This window comes from Sabethes cyaneus, chromosome 1, assembly GCF_943734655.1.
Source record: "Sabethes cyaneus chromosome 1, idSabCyanKW18_F2, whole genome shotgun sequence".
NCBI classification, from domain to species: domain Eukaryota; kingdom Metazoa; phylum Arthropoda; class Insecta; order Diptera; family Culicidae; genus Sabethes; species Sabethes cyaneus.
This window is the reverse complement of record NC_071353.1, coordinates 142358586-142383363: the sequence shown is the minus strand read 5'-3', so window position 1 is coordinate 142383363 and position 24778 is coordinate 142358586. Positions and strand designations below refer to the sequence as shown.

The 24778-nt window shown below is 43.0% G+C and overlaps 1 protein-coding gene across 1 annotated transcript in view; it reads left to right on the top strand.

The window, feature by feature from the left end:
* The window catches only part of LOC128734721 (rhophilin-2), a 149993-nt gene that overhangs the window by 108370 nt on the left and 16845 nt on the right, over positions 1-24778 (top strand). The window contains exon 2 of the mRNA XM_053829046.1: positions 14671-14915. Coding sequence (XP_053685021.1) covers positions 14671-14915 — 245 coding nt within the window. The remainder of the gene's footprint in view (positions 1-14670; positions 14916-24778) is intronic.

The following is a 24778-nucleotide window of genomic DNA, read 5'->3' as shown; positions in this document are numbered from 1 at the left end:
GGCGCCGTTTTTACCTGTGCAGTGCACAACGAGCAACACCGTGCCAACATACCCAAGTGTTTTGGTTTGTGCTGTCTATTTATAGAGATTTTGCACACGACATCAGGCAAGATATACTGGCATTCTGAAAAGTATAACTTTATCCCTCTTAAGAACTTAAGAAACTTTCTGAAAGTTTCTAATAGAGTTTTGAGAAAAAGAAACGCATAAAATAGTACAGAGGGTTTACTCTAATGAGTAGTTAATTGGAAAGAGATAATTTACGTTAATGCTGCCAAGCTATCGATACGAACTGGCGGCAGATAGAACTCTTCACCATTACAGGTATTGATGGCATGATGTTCTTCACTTTTAGGCGTTCGCTTTCTGACCGTAGAGTATTTTCATTTTTACACTAACAATAATACTGATATTTTCCCGGTTGGAGTACGGGAAAGAGGCGAAACTTTTTCATTTCCATTTTTTCGCACATTTTGACAATTCTTAATATGATTTCTGTACTAAAACTTTGAAATATTTTACTACTGTCGAGTGAGTAAGGTTATGCTTTATGGCCAAGAAGCTGAAAACTTTGTCCTATTATTTTTACTTTTTTTACGCGATAATTGAAAACGGTTGAACATTTAATCCTTCAGGAAACACAACAAAAGGTAAAGAAAAGATGACTAAAATACGAAAAAACGACAACGAAGAAACGGCAGAACGACGCAATAGACCACCAAAATGGAATGAAAAGATGACGAAAAACTGAAAAGTTGACGAACCGAAACCGAAAGACGACAAAAATACGACGGAAATAAAATGAAAATATACTGAAAAGATAACGAAAGGATGGCAAAACAGCGACAAAAAAACACCAAACACAACAAAAACGATAAATGCACGAATAAAAAGATTCGTTCAAAATACATTTTTGTTATTTTGACAGCAAACAGGACGAAAATTTTTTTTTAAGAAAACGGCCAAAATACAACTGCAAAACACTGAGAAACGACGACAAAAGGACGTGACAAAATCACGACGAAAAGACGCCAAGACAGCAAACAAAAATGACAAAAAACACTGATAAAAGCGACAAAAATAAAGCTCCAAAAACGATCAATATACGACGAAAATACGATGAAAAGATGGCAAACAGAGCGCGAAAAGACAACAAAAAACGACAGAGAGATTATAAAAGGACGATGAATATGAAGACAAGACAACAGAGAGACGCCTATAGTCGATGAAAAGAAGGCCACTTGCCATTGAATTTTCCGCATCTATTTATAGTTTCGTAGTTTTTTATTGTTTTTTTTTTAAATTATTTTTTGCCGCTTCTTTGGCGTTTTTTCGGCGTCTTTTTCGATTTTTAATCAATTTTTTTCATTTTTCGTCATTTTTTCATAATCATAATCGCCTACCTGTCATTATGATATTTCAGTCGACCTTCGTGTTTTTCGACCAATTTCTAAACAAAAAAAAACGCTGAAAAAACCTTGGAAAGATACCAAAAAACCCTAGAAAAACGACAAAAATCACAACAAATCTTAAAGAGATGAAAAGACGATGTAAACATCTCAGAAAGTTAGATATCTTAAGCAGAATGAAAAACATCTAACAGATATTAAAAAGACGACAAAATGACGGCAGTAAAAGGCGACAGTGAGTATATTCACTTACTTTACTTTATTGTCGACGGTCCGTCATCGATTCTGCACCGAACGAATTATAGTCCTCCAGTACTGTCGGTCCTGCCGTTTTCCAATCTCCTCGAACACCAGCTGACCGTGTGTCGTCCTCGACAGAGCGCCTCCATCGCAAAGTAGTTCAAAAGGACGAAAAGTTAACTTTTTTCCTGGTTCATTTTATAATTCATAGTCTTCAGCATTTTTATTCGTATGAATATTCCTATTAATCTAAAACGGTTGAAAGTTAGTCATTGCTTACTATAAGGAAAATAAAAAAAAATACTTTTTTGTGTTAGGAAATATGGACATAGTTTCTTCGGCAAAGTTGTAAATAACGTAAAAACAAACAACTTTGCTGAAGAAATAAAATTTCTATCTTTATCGATTGCTGAACTATAGGGCATATTCTTTGAAATTTCTTTAAAAATTAGTTTTTCATTCTTAGCTTTTGTTAATTGCATTTTACGAGAATATAATGTCCTAAGAAATCATCGATGCACTCAAAATACACGTTTTTGCAGAAAACCGCAAATCTCTTGAACCTTTACATGCTAAGTTATCGCATATTCAAGCTTTAAATTTTCATAGCTTCACGAGCCCATTGGGTAAAACGGGCCAATCGGATTTATGAAACCAGTGCTTCATCTTTAAGCTCAAGTAGAGTACTATAAACTTGTATGGGTTCCGCTTATCTCCAGCCACCCAAATGGGAGTACGGCAAGCATACGTTTTAAGTGTTTCGCGTTTGCTGAAGGCTCGGTACACGTCCATTATTTTGTGTTAGTAGATAGACACATGGTTTCTTCGGCAAAGTTATAGAAAATATAAAGGCAAACAACTTTGCTAAAGAAATGACATTTCTATTTCTATTGAGTGCAGAGCTATAGAGTATTTTCCTTGGACATTCTTTAAAAATTAGTTTTTCATGCTTAGCTTATATTCGTTGCATTTTACAAGAATATATAGTTCTAGACAATTACTGAAGGACTCAAAATAGACGTTTTTGCAGAAGATTGTAAGTTTCTAGGACCTTTCCTGACAAAGTTATCGCTTATTTAAGCTTTTTTCCTTAACTTTACAAGCCAAAAGCGATAACTTTGTAAGAAAAGGTTCTAGAGATTTACAATCTTCTGCAAAAACGTCTATTTTGAGTCCTTCAATAATCGCCTAGAACTATATATTCTTGTAAAATGCAACGAACATAAGCTTGAAGTTTACGACCTCTTCGTGGTTCTCTACTGAAACTAGTTTTGTCGTGCATTCTGGCCACGTACCCAGCCCACCGCAGTCATGCCCGTACAGGGTCACCGAGAGGAGTAGTGTTTAATAGAGCGCCAGTTTTGTGCGAATTTCCAAACTACGGGACGTCGTTTTACTTTGCGGCTAACATCGTTGTTACATGTCACGAGCGCACCAAGGTGAATTCCTCAATTACTTCATATCGTTCCCCATGCAGCTGCACCTCGGCACCAACACCGTTTGGACTCCCACGTTCCCTGCCAGCAACCATGTACTTCGTTTTAGCGATGTTAATGGTCCCAATCTCGCTGCTTCCCGTTTAAAAAGCCCAAATACTTCTTTCACTGCTCTACGGGTAATTCCGATGATATCGACGTCATCCGCAAAACCAAGAAGCATGTGATATATCGTGATGCTAGTCCCATTCCTTTTCACGTTTACTCTTCGTATTGCACCTTCCAATGCAGTGTTGAATAGCAGGTTAGAGAGTGCATCCACTTACGTCAGTCCATTCAACGAATCAGCGTAATTAGTTTCATCGGAAAACCATGTTCTAGCATTTCTTTTCGTTTGACTGAATCGTACGCTGCTTTAAAGTCCACAAACAGATGATGAGTCTGCAAGTTGTATACCCGGAACTTGTTTAGTAACTGATCCGTCGTGAAGCAACTCTTACGAAAATCCGCTTGGTTCTCGAAGGCCTCCGCTAACGGTCTCAATCTACAGAACAGGATACGGGAAAGCACCTTAAAGTTTGTGCTCGAAAAAAAATGCAACAGTTAAAATTGTTTACCAAAGATTCATTTTCAGGGAATAACTTCCTCTGCTAGGCTGAATGCCTGCACCTTGGACTTAACGCTACCCATCAAACCCTGTGCAACACTTGCGCCATTTTTCTTAGATACTTTTATTAACTCTTTTTTCAAATCCTGATCGTTTTTGAAATTCTTCCCTGTTTGCCCTTCATAATCCGCCAGAATTTTTCTATGCACGGGTAGAAATTTAATCTCCAAAACGAGCAAAATGACTCATGATTCCCGGTTTCAAGCTCATGATTTATGAAAATACACCATGAATAAAAATCATGATATCACGAGCTTCTAGCAGTACAACACAACGCAAAACCATGAACTATTATTCGTGATTTGGTGTTGTCTGATATGACAGTTCAGTCATGATTTAACATGAATTCACATTTCATGATTTCATTCATGGCATCGGAATCAAATTTCTTTCCGCGTAGGGCAGAGTTCTAACGAGTTTGGTGGATTTGCCTCCTTCGGCACAAAAACAACATCGTTGGCTTCGTATCACTCCGTCACCGGTTTCGCGTAATGGCACGATACCAGATCCAGTCAAAACAGAGTGTCACTTTCGTGGGATCGGAGAAAGGGCAGCAGGCGCTTCTGAAGGCATTCTTCTTAAATATTTGGCCGTTGATGGTGCCGGTTGTATTATAGGGGTTGCTGAATTTGTTGCACCCACAGATCGCCTGCCACACCAAGTGCTTCTCGGCAAATTTGTCGACTTTCTTCTTCCAGAATATCCAGACGGGACTTGCCGATGAAAAACTCCAACCCAGGGATCTACTCTGCGTACGCTTTAATGTACGTCTCGTCGTCTATTACGATGCATTTCGCCTGCACCAACCACTTGCTGTACAGTGGCTTCCTGGGGAGGAATTTGACCACTACATTCTGTTTGTCAATTCGGTTAGACGCCTTCTTCACTTTGAAGACATGGAATCCGGCCCGTTTCCTTGTCTGCTGGACAAACCAGACTTGCTTGAAGTAATCCCTCACCTTCTGGCCTTCACAAGGGTGGTCGTCTTCGCTTTTCTTCCGCTGTCAGCTCGCCGCTGAATTTCCTTGAAGGATGTTGCCACACGGGACACGGTCGCATAATCGATTCCCGACTGTTTCGCGATCCACCTGTGGGACTGGCTTGGATTTTCCACGACCGCATCCATAATTTTTTGTCAAATCACTTCTTGCTTGGAGGCCGTCTCGTTAACCATTTGACAGATTATGACGATATTCTGCACATGTAAACATTACACTCTAAACTAGTTTTACCCAAAATTTCATCATTTTTTTACCAATGTAATATACAGTTATATATCAAAGAACATGTTTTTCTAGTACAGTCTTTATATTGATTCCACTGTCACATGTATGACAATAAAGGTTGTTTCATCACACATTAAACAGTTTGCCCATATGATTTGTGTTTCCGAATGTACTCTAATGCTTGCGCAACACTGTAGAATTAAAATTCCGTCACAAAACCACAAATGGGCCGACCTCAAACGGTGAACGCGGAAATGCTTCAAACTCAGAATTCTCTCTCCATGCGCATAAATAGTTAGCATGCTTGCATCACATTCCGAATCCGACTAATGCTAATGCCACCTTCCGAAAGACTACTGACCCCGCTGCATGCTCGCTCGCTGGCAGAAAAAAAAAACGCCCGCGTGTTCAGAATGCCTTTTGACAAATTTCAACTAATTATTATTCACAGCCCAGCAGGCAGGGGCCAACCAAACAAATCCGTTGTTCCACAAGTTCCAGCAAGAAACCGTCCTCGTGGACTTTTGGGCTAGTAGCCCAACTTGGTGTTAAAATTATAATTTCATTCCAATGCTCGTGTCCGAAGAGAGCAGCAACTGAAAGAAAAGTCACGATTGAAGATATATTGGAACCTTATTTCGGCCAATGGTCCAACCTGTATTCTTTCCCAACCGTCCCAGAGCAATGACGTTGTCCGTCCAAACCGTTATCATCCATCGTTGGCCCTAATTAACGACGACTGCCTGACTAGTGCTGGTTTCGACTGAATTAGTAATTAAAATCAGTCGGAAGGAAATGGGTTACGCGCGAGAGAGGTGATTTGAATTTTTGGTGCAGATATAAATTAAATTCATTTGAATTGCGTGAACTTTGCTAATCGAAAAAGGAAATCTGCAAAAAGTCTGGTGGTAGAAATGGCCGTTAAGGTCACAGTTTTTTTGGGAAAATTCCAAGGTTCGAATTCAAATTCTAGAAATTCAGAAAACTGTTTGATTTCTGAACGTTGATCTGAAAGTTGGGGAAGAATAAATGCCTAATGCGAGAAATGTAGATTCAGGCAAACTGAAAATTCTTGATATTAGGCCAAAAATATAGACTTAGCGAAGGTGAGAGTCGAACTCACAGCTCCCAAACTCTAGTTGAGCGTGTTGTTTAACCAATTACACCACTAAGCCGGGATCTGAATTGATAACTAATTGTGATCAAAATCAGCTTGACATGACTTTTTTTTCTGAATAATGTTTGAAACCAATTGAGATTTGTGGACGTCTCTTATGTTACCTACTTTCGAAACAATGTTTCCATTGTCAGCTAATTACGACTGTTGAATGTTGAGGTCGGAGATCAATCACATGTGCCCCCAGAGTAAAAATCAAACCCCTCAGATCTCGTTGTGTGCGAAAATCGCCAGAAGTGCAACCATTAGTCTTCCGCTCGGGAAAACAAAAGTTAGCTCGTGAGCAGCTCACGAGTAGCCAAACAAACAAGATCGGACACACACGATACCGACATCGTCGACACAAGAGGGACCCATTAGCACACTTTTCTCCTCGTCATCAATAACAAAGCACTTTATGCACTCACTCTCACCGGTCGGTTGGTCGGTCGGTGGGTCGGTCAGCCGGTGATTCGCCTCTTATTTCCACAAACCCGCGCACGGCGGGTTCGGTTTTATGATTTGACCAACATTCAGGAGACAAGCTCTGACAGGGTTAAGTTTATGATGGTAAAAATGATGCTGATGATGATGAGGAGGATGACGACGATTAGCAACGCTTTTTATGCCCCTCATTGGCGTGTAAGCTTTTTCAACAAAATCAACGCATGGCACCTTTTCAGTGACCCTCCTCTCGGGTCCGGCCCGGGCGACGCGCGGCTGAATTGAGGCCGCCGCTGACGAGTGAACATTTATTTGAACCTGACTGCAACAAAACGACATCATCAACCAACCAACCATACAACAATACAAAAAAACGACGACGACGATGACGATGACGATTGGAGAAATTTAAATTACCAGCCAAATTGTGAGAAGTGAAAAATGAAACAGCTTCTGCTTTCTTCAATTGCACCTCTCGAATGGATCTTAAACGGTATGCAGATGTGATACCATTTCCGTGAAGATTGTTTGAGAAAGTAAGCTGGCGTTCACTAAATCACTTATGTCTTGTTGAGTCTCTTGATGTTTTTTGACTAGGAGCTTATTTTTCGGTAGTCAGTTTTGAAGAACTACTTTTTATCGTGTGGCTGCTGTCAGCCGTGTTCCGAGAAAATTTACGGTAACAAGTTGTAAGGTTTCGAAAAGTTTAATTCACGAACTTTCGAGATACCCCCTGTCATGCCCCAAGGCAGTCATTAGGGTCCTCTAATATTTATTCTATTCGTTAACGTTTAACGACCACGCATCGTGTGAGCTTCTCTAATCATATGCGCTCTAAAAGTGGTTCAGGGTCAAGGCTGCTTGATCCGCCAATGGTCTTGGTAATCTCCAGATCCTCGTCATCCGGCTACCGTTTTGCCGTCACAACTTCTGTCTGCATCGAGCGGACTTATCGTTTCCATGCACCGCCTGTACGGCGGAATTACACGACCACCGAGTTGTGGTGTCTGCGAGGGTAAGAACCAGATATTCATGACAGTCCTTAATTTCATGTTTTATTTGTTTTGTTTGCTACGTGGAAATTTGTCACGTTGTTCAACAAATAAAAGAAAAACTAATTTTTTCACTAATTTTTTTTTATTTTTCACTATATTTGTTCATTTGTTCTCCTCGAACTCGCTTCTACATGTTCTCGCTTTTTTGGTCGTTTTTTTTCTCTCTCTCTTTTCCTGGTACCACCATATCAGAAGCATGTTTTGGTCTGAAGAAAATCAATTAACATTTTATCATAGGATGGTAGATCTGTTTGTACGCAATTAATTTACTTTCACCAAAATACCGATCTCGTTCGATTATATAACAAACTTTAAACTTTCGGGACATTTCATACAGAAGAAGGGACACTTGTCCCATCCTGGGCACCCCAGTGAAGCTAGAATTGAAATTAAACTAAAAATTGAACTTCTCATTAAATTAGAATTCGGATTTAAATTAGAACTTGAACTTTAGGGTTTTGGAAATTAGAACATGAATTAGAACAGGTATGAAAGAGGATTCATAATGGCCCATTATTAATGAGACATGATATTGGGGTTGAAATGAGATTTGAAATCTCACTTAAAATTGATCTTAAAATCGGACAAATCAAAATTGAGCCTGGAATTGGAAGCAACTTGAAATTGGATTTAAAATTGAACTTGAAATTTTACTCGAATTCTCCCTGAGATTAGACACAATATTATGCTTAAATATGGACGTGAAATTTGATTTAAATTAAGATTTCAGATTGGACTTGTAACAGAACTTGAAGTTGGATTTGATTTTATATTTAAAATTGGACTTGAAGTTCAACCTAAAATCAGTATTCAAATAGGACTTTGAATTAAACGTGAAATAGGACTTGAAATTTAACTTACGGCTGAAGTTAAATTGAACTGGAAATTAAACTTAAAATTAGCACTGCTAGCAGATTCGTTCGACTGCGTTATCCAAAAAATCCAATAGCATAATTTCAACTCCAGATGGATTCAAATTCCTGAAATGATTCGTTTTTGAACGGTGACCCAAATGGTCACTTTCCAAAGGACCGACCAACTTGGCCACCAACTTTAAAACTGGATCAACTTCGAACCAAAATCTGTCACTAGACCCTAAATGCAGTCCCAAAATGGTTTCAAGTCCGACTCAAACCGTCTTAGATTTTATAGTCGGATTAACGTCCGACTAAAACCGCTCCCAAGTCCGATTCAAATTTGCCCTACATCAGGCTCTTAAATCGTCACCAAATAAAACACTAAAATCGGCCCCAAATCCGACGGGAATCGGAACGTACGTACTCCAAATCCGACTCTAACCGGCCCCAAAGGCTCCGTCTTTAAAGGCGGATTAAAGACCGGCCGAAATCGGTTTCGGCCTCGGTTTCAATTCACTGCGGCCCCGAATCTGACTGAAATTGCCATCGCTTTTACAACCGAATTAAAGTCTGACCAAAAACGGTCCCACATTCGGCCGAAACGGATTCAAATTGGTCCCAAACCAGACTTTATTTGGTCCAAAATTCGATTCAACTCGATCTTAAATCCAACCGACTCCAATTGCGACTGAAATTGCCACCAGTAATTGAAATTGAGTAAAATCGGTCTCGCATTCAGCTTAAATCGGTCCTAAATCCGACTCCCGAATCCAACCCGAATTGGCCCCAAAATCCGACTCAAATCGATTCCAAAACCGACTGAAATTGCCACCGACGTTAAAGTCGCATTAAAACCTGGTCGAAATCGGGATCAAATCCGATTAAAATCGCCACCGGCTTCAAAGTCGTATTAAAGTCTGTTCATAATTCTCAAATCACCATCATTTTAAAGTTGGATTAAAATCCAACTAAAATAGTCCCCAAATCCGACTCAAATCGGCCCCAAATTCGACTCTAATCGCTGTCAACTTTAAAATCAAATTAAAATTCGGAACCAAATTAGGCCTAAATTGGTTCCAAATCCGACCCAGACAGCCCCAAATGCAACTTCAATCGGCACAAAATCTAACTCAAATTAGTCAGGTCACAAATCTGATTTAGATCGAACTAAAATTGACCCCAAATTGGCTCCAAGAGCAACTCAACTTGGTCTAAAATCCGATTCAAATCGATCCTAAAATCAACTCCCGAATCCGACTCAAATCGATTCTAAAACCGACTGGAAATGTTAAAATCCGACCAAAAATGGTCTAAAATCCAATTCAAATCGTCACCTACTTTTAAGTAGTACTAAAGTCCGATCAAAATCGGGTTCAAATCCGATTGCAATCGGCGGCGACTATGAATTTAGATGGAATTCTTGCGAAAATTAGGTTCAAATCCTGCTCAAATCACCACCACTTTAAAGCCGTTAAAATCCAACTAAAATCGTCCCCAAATCTGACTCAAATCGCCACCGACTATAAAGTGGGATTGAAATCCGCCTTAAATCGTCTTCAAATCGGCTCCGAATCTGACTCTAATCGCCATCAACTTTAAGGTCAAATTAAAATCCGAGTAAAATCGGTACCAAATCCGACTCAAATTTGCCCCAAATCCAACTCAAATCGGTACAAAATCTTGCTCTAATCGGTCACGAATCTGATTCAGATCGGACTTAAATTGATCCCAAGTATGATTGAAAATGCTATCAAATTTCAATCAACCAAAATCGACCCGGAATCGGCTCCAAGTGCAACTCAAATCGACCCCAAATTCGAATAAAATTGCCCCCGATTTTTGAGTGGACCAAAATTGCTCCCAAATCCGGCTCAAACCGGACTCAAATCCGACTTTAATTTGTCCAAAATCCGATTCAAATAGATCCCAAATCCGACTGAAATCGCCACCGACTTCAAATTCAGATTAATGTTCGAACACAAATGAATCCAAATCCGACTCAAATCGCCACCCACTTTAAAGTCGTATTAAACTCTGACCAAAATCAGGCTCTAATCCGATTGAAATCGGCGGCGACTGTGAATTCAAATTAAATTTCAGCGAAAATCGGGTTCAAATCTTGCTCAAATCACCATCGCTTTAAAGTCGGATTAAAATCCAACTAAAATTGTTCTCAAATCCAACTGAAATCACCATAAAGTCCAAGTCCAATCCAACTCAAATCGTCATAAAGTTGGATTGCAGTTCGGCTAAAATCATCCCCAAATTCAACTCAAATCGGTCCCGAATCCGACTCTAATCGTCGTCAACTTTAAAGTCAGATTAAAATCTGTCTCAAATTCGACTCAAATTAGCCCCAAATTCCACAGAAATGGGACAAAATCTGTCTCAAACCGATTCAGATCGGACTGACCCCAAATCCGAATAAAATTGCTCCCAAATGCGGCTCAAGCCAGTATAATCAATATATATATAGAATGCCAGTGTCGCTGCAGTGCGCGTGGTAAACATCACACATGTTCAGATAATGTATTTACATTATATATGCATATGTGTGTGTGCCTGAGATTCATCAAAAGGGGAATCTAATTGTCAAACTTTGACAACCAGTTTAAAATTTCAAATATGGCTGCCAAGTAATGTGATTGAAAACTTCGCTTGTTGCAAATTTTTGAAAAAATCGGTGCAAAACGGCGCAGTTGTGAGATTCAATTCATCCGGACGAAAAGAAAAAGAACGTTTAAAAGCATTTCACTGGCATGAAAACACGGAAAACACAGCGATGAGCGCACTGATGACAGCACCAACCAGCGCACAGATAAATAACAATGAGCAACTTTGACAATGAAGTTCCCGATTCACAGACTTGATACAGATCGTTAGCATCATGTTTACCACAATGAGTCCTGTAGTAAAACAGCGACACTGGCATTCTATAAATATTGATTCTACTCTCAAACCTGACTTAAATTGGTCTCATGTCCGATTCAAATCGATCCCAAATCCAACTCCCAATTGCGACTGAAATTGCCACCGACTTCGAAATCGGATTAAAGTCCAACCCGAATCGGCCCAAAATCCGACTCAAATCGATTCGAAATCCAACTGAAACAGCTGCTGACGTCAGTTTCGTATTAAAGTTCGACCAAAAATGGCCCAAATCCGAATAGGAACAAAATCTAATTCTAATCCATCGCAAATCTGATTCAGATCGGACTTAAATTGACCCCAAGTATGATTGAAAATGCTGTCAAATTTTAATCCGTATTAAAGTTCAACGAAAATCGAACTAGAGTTGGCTCCAAGTGCAACTTAAATCGACCCCAAATTCGTATAGAATTGCTCCCGATTTTTGAGTCCACCAAAATTGCTTCCAAATCTTGCTCAAACCGGACTTAAATTGGTCCCAAATCTGACTTTAATTGGTCCAAAATCCGATTCAAATCGAACCCAAATCCGACTCCTTATTGCGATTGAAATTGTCACCGGTTTTCAAGTCGAATTAAACTCACTCCCAAATCCGGCTGAAATCGTCACCGACTTCAAATTCGGATGGATGTCCGACTAAAAATGGATCCAAATCCGACTCAAATCGCCACCCACTTTAAAGTCGTATTAATGTCCGCTCAACATCGAGCTCAAATCCAATTGAAATCGGCGGCGACTATGAGTTCAGGTTAAATTTCAGCGAAAATTGGGTTCAAATCCTGCTCAAACCACCACCACTTTAAAATCGGATTGAAACACGACGAAAATCGTCCAAAATCCGACTCAAATCAGCCCCAAATCGAACTTCAATCGGGACAAAATTTGACCCAAATCGGTAATTTGACCCAAATCGATAATCGATTCTGTAATGTGTAAAACGTTTAACAAATTTGAAGAAAGTTAGATAAACCAGACTGATTTCTCTGGAGACATTTCAGACTAACTTAGAAATTCTGCTTAGAGGTTCACCAATAGCTTAAACCTGTTCAGAACAATTTTGTTTTTGCTTTGAAGTGTGAAAGTCAAATCTCGTAGGTATTTGTACTAAAATAAAATCTAATCAAAATACCTAACATCTCGTTACCGACCGAGATAGTCAGAGCGCACATTTATGGCACTCGGTGCGGCACCCAATTTCCCCCTTCACTTTCCTTCTTCCGTTAACCAGCATGTTCCAATTGCCACTGAAAACTATTAGGAGAGATAAAAAGTACCAGCTGCCTATTAACCTGCTTTAAGTGGAAAAGCGTTTGCAACTCCAAGCACTAAACATTAATGTAATTCTTAGGTGGTATGTAGGATGTTGCTATCTTGGTCACAAATTTTGCGAATTGTTGACATTTCTGCCAATATATGTAACCGATTACCAGGTTGTGTTTATCTTTTTATTGACCATTTTTAAAACTATTTTTCTCCCTGAAAAGTTTGCTTGACGCAGATAAAAGTCTGAATTACAGCCAGAGTTGTTTTTTTTTTTCAGGGGAAACACTAATGATTTTAACCGTAGAATTTCATTTCTGGTGTGCACTAAAAACAACATGAAACATTTCAATTTAATTCCGGTTTTAATCGTGAATGTGCGAAAGTAGTTTGTTTATGTGGGTTAGTAGGTAACCAAGGCTACAGCTAAGGATTCAAGGTGTGAAGTGAAACACTATCAGAACAACAAGTTTGACAGTTCCTATATGGTTACCTGAGGATTGTTACAACACGCATTTATTATTGTTGAAAGTTTATGAAAAGCTTATATGAACAGAAATCAAACAAAACCCATCTTGATTGATTAAGGTAGTTTTACTTTTACCAATTAACTTCATGTATGTCAGAGCAAATGACACAATGGAGGCTGCTGCTGCAGCTGACTTAACGTTTGCAAAATACTAACAAAGGCCTAGGTTCAAGCTTATGCTAGAAAGCGCTCAAATTCCGCTAAGCAGCGGTAAAATCTCGTACATAAAAGCAGTTTCAATTGAAACTCAATCATCGGTCCTGACTGGCTGGCTGGCTGGTAGGCCGCACTCGACTACAGATGTTGTTTCTGCTTGCCTTACAACCGAATGACACGACGTCATAATACCTATAGTCCTATACGTGTAGGAATGTGTAACCAACCAGTTGATCCGTCGGTGATCCATGACTGTAAAATGGAATGGCATGTGCCAACAAATAGTATTTATTATCGCTCTCAGAAGCCCGCGCCGTACAGCCTGTGCCACGCGGTGCTGCTACCTCGCTCGCCGCGAATGTGAGTTTGTTTGACAGTTGCAAAATCGCCATCTCGTCCCCTGGTACCTCCCTCGATGGCAAAGGGATTGGCCTAACCACGCAGAAGAATGTCAGAACATGTTTACTAGAGTCATACATTCATCAAAAAGCCATCAGCCCCAAGTCCGCGTATACAGCAGCTAATGAATACTAAGAGAAATAAATGACTATTGAAAAAAATGGCCCGCCATCATCGGTGGCGGCTGCGGCAATCAAGGAGAGCTAGTCAGTCAGTGAGGTAGAAGCATTATTTTTTATTTCTTGCTAAAACTTTCCACCCCAGAAAGAGCTCCTGCTTTTAGTAGGTACCTAAACGTGTTCGATTCGCCAGTGTTGTTTGTTGCCAAAACGATAAATAGACCGCGCGCCGCGCCACGCCGCCTCCGTGGACTAGATTGGCTTCGCAAGCAACCGGTCCTGAGAGAACTGACCATAGCATAACAACGCGCTGCGCTATGGCCATCTGCTGATCATTATGCTGGGCAAATTTTACTGCGTTGTTACACTTTCAGTATAAGTAGGTAGCTTTTATATAGACTTTTAAGCCACATGTTTGTTGTTGCTGGCTGCTGGAACCAGATCGTGTCGAACCTGATTTCGCATATACATGTGATAGTTAACTAAGCAAAGTATCTCATTCGCCAACGTTTTGTTACCGATCGATAGATGGCGTTAATTGATAACCACCGAGGTACATACCGTTCGATACTGTTTTGATATTAGGTATTCATGCTAAATCCAATTCAGGTGTCCTGTCTGGTTTAGTCTGGTGCGCCTGCGCACTAAAGAGTAACGAACGATTAGACGACGAGGAAGACGGGGAGATTATGCCATTTTAGGAGCGCTGTTCAGCAGCCAACAGAAAACTAGATAATAATCTTGTTTTTTTTCTTCTTCTCCTCCTTCTCTTAACTCCTTCTATTCTAGGGTTCGGACCCGCGTGCGGCCACCTGTAGAGGCAAGCTACAAAGTCGACGCTGTAAGCTGAACCAGGAAATCAACAAGGAGCTGCGGCTGCGAGCCGGTGCAGAAAACCTCTACAAAGCAACCACCAATAAGAAACTAAAGGACACGGTCGCACTGGAGCTGAGCTTCGTCAATTCCAACCTCCAGCTGCTGAAGGAGCAGCTCTCGGAGCTGAACTCGTCGATGGAGATTTACCAGGGCGAAGGGTGAGTTTCGATTGGCAACATTACTGAATTACAAGACTTTTGGTTATCAATGATAATCGTTGTTGGTTGCTTGCAAAATTTGACTTGATTGTGCGACGGTTAGTGATATGAAGCTAAAGCCGACCAGAATAGTGATCACTGAGCTGCTCCAGATATGGCATCTTTGGGGGCATTCAGTCATTTAAATTCCACTGTTGATTGTAACTTTTCAAAAGGTCCAATCTAACAAAGAGAGGCTCTCTTTAATGTCCCTCTTTTCTCATTATCACGGCTACATAAACGCACTGCAACGAACGATATCTTAAGGATTAGCCAACCGATGATGTCAGCAAACGTTTTGTGCAATGCAGATACATTTATATCTCCATAATAAACTCAAGAAAATAGAGGCAAAGAAAATCACTCATTGTTGAATTGGACCTTTTGAAAAGTTACATGAGATCTTATTTTTTTAAAAAGGTTCCCTTTGAACTTATCCTTTCCGGTGTAAAACTCCTGTGCCAGAAATTGATGGAATTCAGTTTGACGTATTTCTGGTATGTTTCGTCATTCATCACACAGCAGCTGCATATAGTCAACATCCCCCGGTGCAATGTCAATCGATCCTCGACCCTTTTTCACACTCTTGAGTTGATTGAATTGCAAATCTTTGGCTTTTTCCACAAAGCACGATGTAGTGACTCCGGATTTTCTAAATGAAAGTAGGGTTTATTTCTAATTCCCGTCGTAGTAAGGAAAGCCACTCTAATTTTCATCATTTCTTAGGTGGATTTAATGAATACTCCAAAAGTTCTGCTGCTGATTTGACTCAAACACACTTACCTTTCGATCCGTGCCCTTTGAATTCACTAAAAAGCGATTAATAAAGCAAAGTGCTTTAAATTACGCAACTGACTTTATATCTTAAATTCGTCGTACCGTCTTAAAATCCGTCCATCAAAATTTTTCATCGTCCGAACTAAAAATCACAATAATGTTTACGGATGTAGCGCGCATGTATATGTGTAGGACGGCATGACAAATGTTATTCTGCAAAATTTCTGCAGGTCATACAAGTTTTCCCGGCTGCAGAATAACGACAATGAGTTGCGTGAGTTATTTTCATTTTATGAATGACGGAAATTGAAACGATAAGTTGGCATTTTCTTCTTCGTCGCACGAAAAAACGTAGGAAATTTGGGTGCTAGGATTTCTTTAATGCAAAATGGCATTTAAATAAATCTCAGCTCACTTTGATTGATCGCGTATGATAGTCAACAAACTGAAATATTAGGGAATAACTAATTTTGCATTGTGTGTCATAAAAATCGCTGATATTTTTAATAATTTGTGTTGGATAGAACGGAAATAGGCAATTACGACGAAACAGCAACATACCCTAAAAGATTTTTTCACGCATGTTGACTTGACTCGTTTCTATCTTGGCCGAAACAAAATACACAACTACCAAATGCAGTTCGGTTAATTTTTAACAGAAAAATGTCAGATGAAACTTCGTGCTAGTTGTCTCAAAGCCGGAAGACGCGTCCAGAGAACGCCAGGACTGCAGCGGAGCGTGAAGAGTGTCGCGTGGTCTTCAGATCGACGAGGGCTGCATGAAACAGGAGATAAAGGAGAGCAAACACAACTGCTATATGCAGTTGACGTCCCACTCCTGGGGTGACGCGTATCGTATATCGTGATGGCGAAAGTCAAAGGTCCTGAGACTGCCTGATAGATGTGTCCGGATAAGCTGAAGGCTACCGTGAAGGAACTTTCTCTGACGTACGAGCCTACGATATGACCACCAACACCGGAGAAGAGAGGTAAAATGCTAACGGTCTACGAGTTTTTAACAATTAACTAGTAGCAGTGGCTAGACGGTTAAAAATCAAGAAGGCGCCCGGGCCGGATGGAATCCCTAACGTGGCCCTGAAGGCTGCAATACAAGCATTCCCGGACAGTTTAGGACAGTGCTGCAAAAATGCCTAGAATGCCTGCCAATGGAAACTCCAGAAGCTAGTGCTGTTGCCTAAGCCAGGAAAGTCTTTGGGGGATCCGGCGTCATATAGGCCGATATATCTTCTGGATCCGGACAGTTGTCGAGCTCGAGCGAGCCGCAAAGTCATCTAAACAGAAGCCAAGCGGAGATCGTTTTTGCGCCGTTGCAACGATCGAAGCGAAAAGCACCTTCAACAGTGCTAGCTGGGCGGCCATTGCCGAGTCGTTGCATAGAATTCAGGTCCCGGGATATCTGTGCAGAATCCTGAAGAGCTGCTTCCGCAACCGGATGCTTGTTTACGAGACCGCCAAGGGGCGTAAGACGAAGAACATAACGTCAGGAGTTCCGCAAGGCTCTATCCTTGGGCCTATGCTAGGCAATAGGATGTACAATGGTGTACTGACTTTGAAGCTGCCCAGAGGTGCGGTGATCGTTGGCTTTGCGGACGACATTGTATTATCGGTGACTGGCGAGTTACTGGAAAAGATGGAGAGGCGGCTGTTGGCTAATGTATCATCGTCGATACTACGATGCGGAGGTCCAGCCTGCATCGCAGCACTACGAACCAAGTGGAATCACGCAAAGCTGAACACTACGTACCGGTTTCTGGTCGTGAGAGTTGCCAGTGCGTACAGAACAATGTCGTCGGAGGCAGCATGCATCATCGCTGAAATGATCCCCATTGGCATCATGCTTGTTGAAGATAGCGAGTGTTACGGATAAAGAACTTGCTGCTCGAGCCAAAGATGCTGATACCTGATACGGATGATACGGCCGAGAACGAGAGCTGGACGCACCGACTCATACCGGTTCTGTCGACCTGGTTGAACTGGCTTTCATCTAACCCAGTTCCTGTCAGATCACGGTTACTTACTTACTTACTTAGGTGGCTTGCCGTCCTAAGACACAGCCGGTTGAGAAAAGTTTCTCCATGTAACTCGGTTGAAGGCTACCGCTCTCCAATTCCTCGGACACCGTGTACTCTCCACCAGATCTCGCTCCACCTGGTCTAACCATCTTGCTCGGTGCGCTCCTGGTCGTCTTGTTCCTACCGGATTTGAGGCGAACACCATCTTTCCAGGGTAGTTGTCCGGCATTCTTGCAACATGCCCTGCCCATCGCATCCGTCCAGCTTTAGCTACCTTTTAGATACTGGGTTCGCCATAGAGCTGTGCGAGTTCATAGTTCATCCTCCGCCTCCATACTCCATTCCCCTGTACGCCGCCGAAGATCGTTCTTAGCACTCGTCGTTTGAAAACTCCGAGCACTCGCAGGTCATTCTCGAGCATGTTTCATGCCCGTAGAGAACAACCGGTCTAATAAGCGTCTTGTACAGGGTGCACTTTGTACGAGGACTTAGTCTCCTCGACTGCAATTGCTTGTGAAGTCCATAGTAAGCACGACTTCCACTGATAATATGCCTCCGAATCTCACGGCTGGTATCATTGTCCGCCGTTACCAGTGAGCCAAGGTAGACAAATTCATCGACTACCTCAAACTCATCGCCGTCGATCAATATACTACTGCCCAAGCGGTGTCGTTCGGCCTCGGTTCCGCTGACCAGCATGTACTTTGTTTTAGACGTATTTACCTTTAACCCAATCTTTTCTGCTTCACGCTTTTGTCTGGTGTACTGTTCAGCCACCGTCACAGATGTTCTGCCGATATTATCCATGTCATCGGCAAAGCAGACGAATTGACTAGACTGGTTGAATATCGTGCCCCGCGTGTTGATATCCGCTCGGTTCATAACACCTTGTAGCGCTATGTTGAACAGCAAGCATGAAAGACCATCACCTTGACGAAGCCCTCTGTGTGATTCGAATGAACTTGACAATCCAGCCGAAATCCGAACACAGCACTGTGTACCATTCATCGTAGATTTAATCACTTTGATGAGCTTCCTGGGGAAGCTGTTCTCGTCCATGATTTTCCATAGCTCTTTCCGGTCGATGGTATCGTATGCGGCTTTGAAGGCAACGACCAAATGATGTTTGGGAACTCTGTATTCACGGCCCTTTTGGAGGATTTGCCGCAGTGTAAATATTTGATCCGTTGTAGACCGACCTTCGACGAAGCCGGCTTGATAAGTTCCCACAAATCTATTCGCAATTGGTGATAGACGACGGAAAATGATTTGCGACAGCACTTTATAGGCGGCATTGAAAACGCTCGAACGCATCGCTCGATAGTTCTCACAGTCCAACTTGTTGCCCTTTTTTTAGATTGGGCAGATAACCCCATCTTTCCACTCCTCCGATAGCTATTCCGTATCCCAAATTCTAACAATTAGTCGGTGTATACAAACAGCCAGCTTTTCTGGTCCCATTGATTTTAATAAGCTCCGCTCCGATGCCATCTTTTCCAGCTGACTTGTTGTTCTTTAGCTGCATGATGGCCTCCTTAACTTCGCCTATCGTTGCGGCTGGCACCGCTTCCCCATTTGTCGCACCGTCGAAATCGCTTTCCCCGCCGCCATAGTTTTCCGCCTGGGCGCCAGTCAGGTGTTCGTCGAAGTGCTGCTTCCACCTATCGGTCACGTCAGGATCGGTCGTCAGAATACTGCCAGTCTTACCCGACACATTTCGGCTCACGGCACAGAGCCTTTGCGGGATCCGTTCAGATTCTGGTAGAACTTTCGCGTTTCCTGAGAGCGATGCAGCCGCTCTAACTCTGCATATTCCTGCTCTTCCAGGTAGCGCGCTTTTTCTCCCGAAAGATATGGTTTTGCTGCATCTTCTTCTGTTTGTGTCTTTCCACGTTCTGACGTCTTGGGCGCATCTTAACCATCACTAGGTAGTGGTCCGAGTCAACGTTAGCGCTTCGATAGGATCTGACGTCGATAATGTCTGAGAAGTGCCGACTGTCGATCAAAACGTGGTCGATCTGTGATTCTGTCTGATTCGGTGACCTCCAGGTGTACTTGGTGATGGAAAAAGGTACTACGTACGACCATGTTCTTGGAGGCGACAAAGTCGATAAGTCTTAGGCCCGTTTAATTGGTCCGCTGGTGTGCACTGAACCTTCCAATCACCGGTTTGTATTCCTCCTCCTGGTCGATCTGAGCATTGAAATCCTCGTTGACGATCTTGATATCATGTTTTGGGCAGCGGTCGTATTCACTCTCCAACTGCACGTAGAATTCATCCTTGTCGTCATCGGTACTTCTGAGGTGATGGCTGTGTACGTTGATGATGCTTATATTGAAGAATCGGCCCTTGATTCTCAACCTGCACATTCGAGGATTGATTGGCCACCACCCAATTCCGCATCTCGCCCATCACTATGAAAGCTGTACCCAGCTCGTGTGTGTTGCCGCAGCTCTGGTGGATAGTATGTCCATCTCTGAACGTACGTACCGTTGAGCTCTTCCAGCACACCTCCTGCAGCGCTACGACTTCGGACTTGCGGCTCTTCAATACGTCGGAGAGCACTCGAGTGCTCCCTTGGAAGTTGAGAGCTCGGCAGTTCCACGTCCCGAGTTTCCAATCCATAGTCCTTTTTTGTTGCGTGTGTCTAGTCCGATTGTTCCGGTAAGAATTCCCTTGTTCTTCGTTCCGTGCTTTATTTTTCGTGGTGACGGCTTGCAAAGACTGCTACATCAACCCCTTGTTTCGCCGGAGGGCCTGCGAAGCTCCAAAGAGCCCTCCTTTCCTGTCGCCATACGACCTTGGCTTCCACCGGGGTTGATTACCCGATCTCCACCAAAGTTGCTCGTATCCCGGCTGGTGCACGAGGAGCTAGGAATAGGAGCTGCTGAATAAGAGGCTATGAACTACTGTAGGGTCTATTTTATGCCTACAAGGGCACAAGGCACCGACGGTACGCATTATTCAGCCGTTTACCAGCCATGGACGCACCGACTCATACCGATGCTGTCGACCTGGTTGAATTGGCTTTCATCTGACCCAGTTCCTGTCAGGTAACGGTTACTTCGGTTAGTACCATAGTGAATGAAATGTGTCGAGAGGTGAGCATCTGGAACGCCGTCAATCCCCGAGCTTTCCCCGAGCGGTAATGGCGGCCAGTGGGTATAGATAGGTTTTGACATTCAATGCAGGAGCGCTTACAACGGTTACTATGGAAGCCACTAAGATTGTTTGCTACTTGAGTGTAAAAATGTAAACAGTGATTAGTTTTCGCAGACCAGCTTCCCCAGAAAGCTTTTTTGTTGTTGTTGTATCGAGTGAAAATAACAAGCGTTGCCTTATTGGATACATTATTCTGCTAGCTGAATACGAGCAACCATGGTGGAGATCGAGTAATCAACCCCGGTGGAAGCTAAGGTCGTATACCGACAGCCTGTCGGCGACAGGGAAGGGGCACTCATGCATCTGCTGAGTGTTGGCAAAAGGAACAGTTTTGCCAGTCGTGAGCGTCTGACTCCAAGTTAGGGGCGGCTCGCGACGGTGATTCCATTGCACGGTGAATCGCCGTTTCCGTACCAGGTATGCGGCTGTATCCCAGGTTAGGGGCGGCATACAACAGCGACTGATCCGGAGCGGACGGCTGACTTATGAAACGCTGTATCTCGCCAGCTATACCCAAGACAGCAGCCCTGTCCGCGAGACTAGGCATCGCAGCCCCAGTAAGGCAGTATGCTTAAACAACTTTCGCTAGGAGAAATTCAGAAAAGAAACTACAACCGGATAATCGGCATGCACCCAGGCAAAAGAAAAAGGACAACGATTATTGGAAACTTGGTACTTGGAATGTCAGGACTCTACTTGAACCGGCACGCACGGGTATTCTGGCAAAAGAGCTGCAGAAGATGAAGGTCGAGGTTGCAGCCATCCAGGAAGTGCGGTGGCCGAAGACGGGAGAACGTGAATTCCGCGCAGTAGATCCTTTTGCGGGCACGACATTCAAGTATCACATCTACTAGAGTGGCGGCGATAAAGCAGAGCATGGAGTCGGATTCGTATTATTATATGGAAAACAAATGAAGCTTGTCATTAGGTGGAGGCCCATCAATGACCGTCTATGCGTGTTGAGAATAAAGGGCAAATTCTTTAACTACAGTCTGATAAATGTGTACGCACCGACGAACGACAGCCGGGTGACGTAAAAGAGGTGTTCCATGATCTTCTCGACAGGGCATATAGAGAGTGCCCAATACATGTCATAAAGATAGTCATCGGGGATACAAATTCAAAGGTCGGACGCGAAGAGATCTCCCGTCCCGTTGTTGGTAGAGAAAACCTCTATCCTACCACAAACGACAATGGTCCGAGGCTAATCAACTTCGCTGCAGCCAGAGGAATGGTTATCTGTAGTACCCATTTTGCACGATGGAACATTCGGAAACACACCTGGAAACACCCTAATGGAGAGGCCTGCTCTCAGATCGACCACGTTTTGGTAGAAGGCCGGTACTTTTTTGATGTCGCAGACGTGCGATCCTTCCGGGGACCAAACGTTGACTCGGACCATTATCTCGTAGTAGGCAAAATCCGCGCCCGGTTGTCCAACGTATTCAAATCGAAGCCAACGAGGAAGATACGACTGAATATTCGGCGGTTATCAGCGGAGGGAGTTGCTGCAGAGTACTCTCGGAAGACTGATGAGCGGATCGGTGAACCTCTCGGAGAGAACCTGAACGAACAGTGGAGACACACCCACGACGCGATCAGTACTACAGCGCGGGAAGTGTTGGGTACTACTGCTGCAGCCACTTTCAGTGAGTGGTTTGACGCAGAGTGCCAGCGAGTGACTGATGAGAAGAATCGAGCCAGAAGTCACATTTGGGCTGCAACTGTCACACGCCAGAGCAGAGAAAGATACCGAGATGCTAGAGCTGCCAAAAAGAGACTTCACCGTCGTAAGAAACGTCAGCACTGCGATCGCGTTCTTGCGGAGGCGGACAATGGCTTCGAAAGGCACAATACGAGAAGCTTCTTTAATACGATCAACGGAATCAGGAGTCGGACCGTGCCAACTCCTGTTATGTGCAACGACAAGGAGGGGAACCTGACTACCGTAAGATCGGAGGTGACTAGGCGTTGGAAACAATATTTTGATGTATTGTTGAATGGTGAACAAGATGGAACGGTCAACAGAAACAGGATAACGATTGAGGATGATGGACAAGCTGTGGATCCACCAACTTTGGACGAGGCTAGGAAAGCAGCGAGAGAGCTGAAAAACGACAAACCCGCCGAACTTTTGAAAGTCGGGAGCGAACGGCTGTATTGTGCAATCCATCAGGTTATACTAAAGGTATTGGCTGAGGAGGAATTACCTACGGACTGGTTGGAAGGTCTCATATGCCCAATTTACAAAAAGGGCCATCGACTCGAATGCAGCAACTATCGAGGTATTACTCTCCTCAATTCTGCATACAAAATTCTCTGCCGCATCCTGTTTCTCAGACTGAGGTCGTTGCAGGAAACCTTTGTTGGCGAATACCAGTGCGGTTTTCGAGAGGGGTTCAACCTGCAGACTCATCATCTGTCAATAGACTTCAAGGCGGCGTACAATTCAGTTAAACGAAACGAGCTGTGGCAGTTTATGCTTTATCATGGTTTTCCAACAAAACTGATTAGGCTGATACGTGCTACCCTTGATGGTTCAAAATCAAGCGTCAGGATAGCGGGTGAGACTTGAGACATCGGACTCGTTTGTGACGTTAGATGGCTTGAAGCAAGGTGACGGATTATCGAACTTGCTGTTCAACATTGCATTGGAAGGTGCTATTCGATGGGCCAGCGTTCAGAGAAGCGGTACCATCATCACGAAATCTCATATGCTCCTAGGGTTCGCGGACGACATCGATATCATCGGTGTTCACCGTAGAGCTGTGGAAGAAGCATACACGCATCTTAAAGAGGAAACTGCGAGTATAGGGCTTGTCATAAATTCTACCAAAACAAAGTAGATGGTGGTTGGTAGAGAGCGTGGTGCCCTTCGGGTGTTGGAACTGCGGTGGTTATGAAGATACTTTTGAAGTGGTCGACAAATTTGTTTACCTTGGTACGTTAGTGACATGTGACAACGATGTGAGCCGTGTTACGGTTACGAAGCGTGGACGTTGAACGAAAGCGACCGACGAGGCCTTGGCATTTTCGAGCGTAAGATCCTGCGATCAATTATTGGCGGCATATTAGACGAAGGAGTGTGGCGCAGGCGTATGAATCATGAAATACATATACCAAGTGTACAAAGATGCGGATATTGGGAAGCGACTAAAATACGGTAGGCTATAATGGGCTGGCCATGTAGCAACGATGCCGGATGAGAGACCAGTGAAAACAATATTTAGCAGCGAACCCGACAGAGGTCGGCGACTTCGAGGCAGACCCTGTACCCGTTGGATGATCGCTGCTGACGAGGATGCTAGAACAGCGGGTGTTAGGGGCGACTGGAGAGTGGCAGCTCAAGACCGAGTAATGTGGAGACGGCTCCTGAATTCGGCATAGATTCGATAAGCGGATTGTCGCCGAAAAAGTAAAGTAAGTATTCTGCTAGCTTGTTATTTAATACTTGATATGAACTATAAAATGAAAGCAAAAGGCGCTAGACAATGTCGATTCACCGGAAACCGAAAACAGACCATTCAGGAATGTAGGAATGTAAAAAAATAGTGTATCACTTGGGCATACGTCAAATGACTTCAGCAATGAATGTAAAAACACACAATGCTCAATCAAGGGTAATTTCATTTGCTTCACACGTGTAGCTTTTAATTTACTACAATATCCATTGCTCAAAGACAGACAGCAGCTGTCATCCTGTTCAGTAATGCAAAGATATGGTAATTTGTAATCATCCCTCCATAAACCAACAACCGGCGCGGATGATGTGTTCGTGCTGTTTTGTGCTACACGAGTCGCGCGAAAGCCTTCCATCCAACCGGATGCCGATTGATGATTTGCAACTGCAG